The 6,000-nt window shown below is 42.6% G+C and overlaps 1 protein-coding gene across 3 annotated transcripts in view; it reads right to left on the bottom strand.

Moving 5' to 3' along the window:
* Positions 1 to 288: 288 nt before the first annotated feature.
* Positions 289 to 6,000, bottom strand: part of TAMM41 (TAM41 mitochondrial translocator assembly and maintenance homolog) — a 32,997-nt gene continuing 27,285 nt past the window's right edge. Inside the window, exon 8 of one of the 3 annotated variants that reach the window (XM_043977882.1) lies at positions 289 to 423. In XM_043977882.1, coding sequence (XP_043833817.1) covers positions 347 to 423 — 77 coding nt within the window. In that variant the 3' untranslated portion in view covers positions 289 to 346. Of the gene's footprint in view, positions 424 to 5,524; positions 5,839 to 6,000 lie in introns of those variants that run through there. The other 2 variants (XM_043977886.1, XM_043977888.1) reach the window with 2 other exon arrangements.

Here is a 6,000-nt window from a genome sequence, read left to right as displayed (position 1 = left end):
GAGGAGATTATGAGAAAGCAAGTAGAGAGGTTAAGCTTCCTAGACTGATCATCCAGGGGCTGAATATTCCACACACATGAGCAACTTCACACACTTCTGACACTAATGTGCCCAGAAAACATGTCAGTCTAAGTTCTAATGAACACTGAATCCACACAGCTGGACATGGAGGTGAACAGAATAATTCTCTTGTCACAGAACTATCCCAAACCACTTTTATGTAATCCTTTCCTACTTAGCCCAAGGTTTCCAAAGAAATTAAATAAGAGGTAAAAATAATTGTTTTCTGACAAAAAGATCAAACACTTTATTCATCTATACACAGCATTTACAAAAGTAAACAACATTAGGATGTCTTCTTTATCCATCCGATCCACATTTTTTGCATTTTCATTGAACTATAAATCAACGATTTTCTCACACCTAAGAGAAAGAGAAAGGGAAAAATAGGATTATTCAGTGGCAATTTAGTGATGGTTTTTATCATGGGATGCCTCAGAAAGAAACTAAACAAATAAACAGTCATAGACCATTAAAACTGAAATACTACAAGGCTTCTCATGAACAACATAAAAACTCAAATCTTGCATTGACTGAGGACATGGAGATGCAGATCACGCAACAAACTTTCACAAAAACTGGCCACTTGTATGTCGCCCCCACCAGACACAATGGAAGCTTCCTGAGGCTGAGGGCTGTCTTCCTAACTCACCCTTTATTTCCTTTGGTGCCCAGCACATGTCTTGTAGGTACTGGATTAATGGTCCTCTCTATAATGAGACAAAAATTGATCTAACCTGAAGCCTGAAATATGCACCTCTGGAGATAGATCATAGTGAGTCAGTAGCACAGTGGAAAGAACAGTCTCTGGAAACTGGGTTCAAATTGAGTCTATCACATGTGTGACTTTGGGCAAATCATTGAACTTCATTGGCCTCCAGTTTCCTAGTGGTAAATCAAAGGGGCTGTTCTAGATGACCTTTGAAGTCTCTTCTAGCTCTAAATCTATGATGAGTGTTTAACAAATTAAAATGAATTAATCTGGTCAGTCTATTTTCTTCAGAATGCCAACTTCCTAAGTGCTGTCCCAAGGGAGCCTGGTGGAAAATGCCCCAGGTGGACAGGGACTGTCTTAGCTGGTACTTGTATTTGCAGCACCCCAACAACAATGTCTGGTACAGTGGGTGCTTCATAATTACTTGTTAACTGACCGGAAGACCCCACAGAAGTGAGCACTGTAGGAATAAGCTGGTAAGAAAAGGCAGGTCTCCCGGATGACAGCCCATCTAGCCTCTGATGATCCTCTGGCACTCTGGCCTGCTCACTGCTGAGCACAGCCTATTCTAGAAATGCAGAGTGGAAGACTGCCCTTCCTGCCCCCACCCCTTTTAGTTTTCTCCCTGGATCAATCACTCTCAGCAAACCTCCCCTACTTGAGCAATGAGGCTGGGACTTGTGATAGGAGAGGGTTTTACATTTCCATCTGAACCAATCAAGCTTCTGAACCCAATTCAGGTTCTTGGTTCTTTCACATGGCAGCCCAGGGAACTGAGCTCCAGCTACCAGATACAATGGCTATGCTAAGTCCAGTTCAGTTCTAGATCCCCCAGCCACTGCCTACTTGGAACTTGGGTATACTAACCAAGGTGAAAACAGCACTTTATGTGGGCTTTTGTGATCTGAGGCAGATTGAAGTGAGGAGAACAATGTCGTAAAGAACAACAATATCGTAAAGATGAGCACCTTTGAAAAACTTGGAATTCTAATCAGTAAGAGGACCAACGACAGCTCCAGAGATCACTGATGAAGCATGCTGCCAACCTCCTGACACAGGTGATGCACTTAGGGGCACAGTGAAGCATAATTGGGGGGGAATGGCCAATGTGGGAATTTGTTTTGCTTGATTTTTATATATACATACATATATCTGTACACACATAGGTATGTATTCAACAAGCACTTTTCATAAATTTTATTTTTTTCTCAATTCCATGTATAAACAATTTTGAACATTCATTAAACATTTCTTTTTGAGTCCCAAATTCCCTCCCTTCCACCTCCTTACAAAGGCAAGCAATCTGATATAGGCCACACCTATTTTACTCATAATTTTCCTCTTTCTGACTCTCCCACACCAAAATCTGTAGCTAAATGTCTTCACCCTACCTCCAGATTATCTTTTGCTTTGACCTGGGCCTTTCTACTTCCTTTGATGGCTGTGTCCATTGCATCAACCTGATTTCAAGTTCTCAGCATCTTTTGCATTTCTCCCCTTTTCAGCCCAGACTTTTTATTTCTGCTAAAAGTTTTCTTAATGCAGATAAGTCGGATCTTGTCACTCTCTGCTTAAAAGTCTTCACTGACTCTTCATTGTTTAACAAATAAACCCCAAATTTCTTAGTTTGACATTCTAGGCTACAGTATAATTCGCAGTACTCTTCTTCACAAATTCTAATATCCTGTGAAACTAAACTGTGTACTATTCTCCAATGTTATTCCAAAGCTCTCTCCTAGTTCTAAATATTTGCACATATTGCCTCTCCTTTCTCCACTTCAGATGGCTGAATTCCTTTTCTTACCTGCAGTGTCACTTCCTCCATGAAACCTTCCAGCGGCTCCTCTCCAGAAGTGATCTTTCCCTTCTCAAATCTATGACTTCTTCTAAGGATTTTACAATATTAGGTCTTATACCATTACTGTTTCCCTATACCTGACCATAAGCTGTTGGACCGGGTCATTTCCCCATTTTTGTCTCTCTAGTGCCTGGCACACAGTAGCAGCATGGAAGATCAACCAGCAGGGCAGCACTGCTAGGCCTCCAACTCTGCCAACTAAACACACACAGAGCTCACTTGTGGGCTCATCAACTCGGAACACCTGGTAGTTCACACAGATCAAGACAAACTCAAACTCCCCCAGGTTAATGATGAAATCAGAAATGAAAGAAACAGACTGAAAGGAGAACACAATTTTCTCACAACTTTAAACACCAGATGTTTCTCCTAATTAAGTTTCTAACCAAACTAGCTATATCTACCAAGAAAATCTTTTCTAAGGAGCAAGTAAAAACAAAACAAAAAACTTCTTATTTAAACCAAAGTTACACAAACCCCAAAGGATTAGGCCCAAAGGACAAGTCAATCTTTGCGCAGCCTTTCCTAGGAGCATCAGCTTGTTTTGTGCCATGTTCTCATAGGTATTGCTCAAAGTAAACACAAGAAATGGGTTCAGTTGTATGTGATCAGTGGGTTTCAGCCAGTCCACTGGCCTGTTTGCCTCCAGCACAAGCACTGGTTAATGAGTGAGCCATTCTGTTGCCTTCAAAGCAGAGCTGGTAAACAGCAACCCAGGCATGCCAGAAACCTGTTCAGTACAAGTCTCAACATGCCTTAAACTGGGGAGTTTTTTCTGGGCTAAGAAGTGTCCAGGGACCTGCCCCCAACAGCTGCCCAGCAGAACAGACCGGCCACATTTTGAAGCTCATGTTTTCACTGAGAACAGGGCTGGGAGAAGGAAGAGGGTCTGCCTTTCAAGTTCGCAGGTGGCAAAGCACAACACATGCAGGTGGACCACATGCCCGCCACCTAGTGGTGAGAGAAAGAAAAGATCCTTACACTGAGAGGGAGAAACCAAGTCTGCCCTATCATCTATCTGAAAGATGCTGGAGGTATCAGAATCCTTTAATGAGGGCAGTATTGGTCACTACCAAATACTGAAATACTTGCTGTGAGACATTGTAGAAATCTTTACAGTAAAGGTTCTGAACCTGTGATCCATGACTTTGTTTTAAAAGTGGATAACTCTAATAACTGGTTTCTTCTATAATTCTATATATCATTTAAAAGCATGATTCTAAAGAGGGGTTCCTAGGTTTTCCCAGACTGCCGAAGGGGTCCACAACACAAAAAGTTACCAAATCCTGCTCTCTTAGGCTACACAAAATATTTTAAAACATTTAAAAGATTTTAAAAATCCCTCAATTGTGAAACAATATTGGCAATGAGAAGGAAACCCCCAGCACATGACATTGCCATTACCAGAGCTGAAATTCTGACTCATGACCAAATTGAGAGGCAGCTCTCAGTGGCCGAATAGGGAGCACTCGTTGTGAACTGAATGAATGGAGAAAAGGCACTTTGGCTTCTAACTACAGTAAGTCCTCAGTAACTAACAGATACTTGCCAGGACAAATGTAGCATCCCTGACAAAACAAACAGATGGTGGAAAGGAAGGAATGGGTTTCAGTCCCAGTTCTGCTACAAGTGACCCTGGGCAAGTCACTGAATTTCCCTGAGCCTCAGTTCTCTCAGTGGTTGGACTAAATGATCTCCAAAAGTCTCACCTAACTCAGAAATTCTATGACAACTCACTTTCCTTCAGCAACAGAAAGGAGAGAACAGGGATCCTAAGATCTACACTACCTATCAGCTCCCTCTCTGGCTCATGGAGAACACTGGGACAGACAATGTGGAAGCCATTTCTGCTTGTCGTGGTTTTTGAGCTTACATTTGAATGTGGATGTCCACCAAATATCCCATTTCAGTCAAAATAATGGAGAAGCAGAGCAACGACTGGAGTCAGAAGAATCTAGGCCCTTGTCCAGCTCTGACAGACACCAACACCCATCTAGGGCTACTTCCTCATCTGGTGTATGAAAAGCTCGGACCAGATGACCCCAGGTCCTTTCCTGCTCTACCAGTCCATGGGCTCATGGTTCCTCCCATCTTCCACTACTCTTCCTCATCTCTTTGGGGGATGAATTGTGTCACCTCTCAGGGTGGTGGAAACATAAACTGAATTTCGATTTCCTCTCCCTAAGCTAGTTATTTCACTTGCTTACATCCTCCCTAAAGAAAGAGAAAGGGGAGCCCCGATGTGGAGAGGAAACAAACCCTTTTCAGCTCCTTATCAGTGATGTGATCTTGGGAAAGTCCCTTTACCACTTTTGGTTTTAGAGAAAAATGAAAGGAAGATGATTTTATCAAAATAGAACCATCATAAAGGGGATAAATTAAGGCCCCTTCTAGCTCTAAAACCCACGCGACCAAAGACTACAAGTCCAGGAAGTACAAACAAGGGGAAAGGGTGAAGCCATCAGCACAAGAGGAAACAAAGTCACCAGGTGTTACATGGTTTCCTAACCCTTTTATTAGTGAAAAGACCTGCTGCAAGATAATCAGCTGGATGGATAACTTCAGAGAGTTTGTACTTTGGGGTGGGAAAGTTGGAAGAGGAAAGTTCCCTGCCAAAGAAGCTGCCAGGTGAGTCAGAAGGTGGAGGGAAGAAGAGGACTTGAGGGAGGAGGGCACAGATAAACCACCAATTCAATTATGGTGCAGTCAAGCCTTTTGATCTCCATGAAAGTGCTTACCAATACCATTTGGATATGTAAAAGGGGAAATTTTTAAGGGTCAAGAAGAATGGGTAAACTTCAGTGCTTCGCCAATGTCCATCAGAAAATCTGAGTTGGCAGAAGGACTCTATTCACCTAAAATAACTTCAGGGTAAGATAAAGAAAATGAATGTGTGGAAACTATGTTTAGACATTATTCTTATTTCCTGTAACTCTATTACAAGTTAGTTCAGTGATAATGGGCTGCCACTTAATACCGAAGCCTTGACATGTGTTAACAATGTCAGCTCTCCAGGGAGAGGGTGAGGTCATTGGCGCCAAGAGGGTCCCCCAGTCTTGTCTGCCATCCCGACATGAGGAGGCTGGGTCTCTGGCAGGTGCATATTGGCTGCTGCCCTCTGCTGGCAAAGAGAGCCCTGCTAGAACACAATGGAAATGAGTCCAAGGGCTCACTGCAGCTTGGCAGCACCAAGTACAGTATTTAGCTAAAACAAGGCACAAAAAAATAACGTGGCTAAGATGGCTGTGACCAGAGTTCTAGATGGTCCAGGAGAGTCCAGTTTCATGAAAAGAATGTTCAATGAGGCTTAGCAAATGATTTAGCCTTTGTCAAACCGTGTGGCCTAAATTCTATTTCGGAAAATATA

This window comes from Dromiciops gliroides, chromosome 1 (genome assembly GCF_019393635.1).
Source record: "Dromiciops gliroides isolate mDroGli1 chromosome 1, mDroGli1.pri, whole genome shotgun sequence".
Classification (NCBI taxonomy): domain Eukaryota; kingdom Metazoa; phylum Chordata; class Mammalia; order Microbiotheria; family Microbiotheriidae; genus Dromiciops; species Dromiciops gliroides.
Note: the sequence above shows the minus strand (reverse complement) of the source record. Positions and strands in the feature narration are given on the sequence as shown.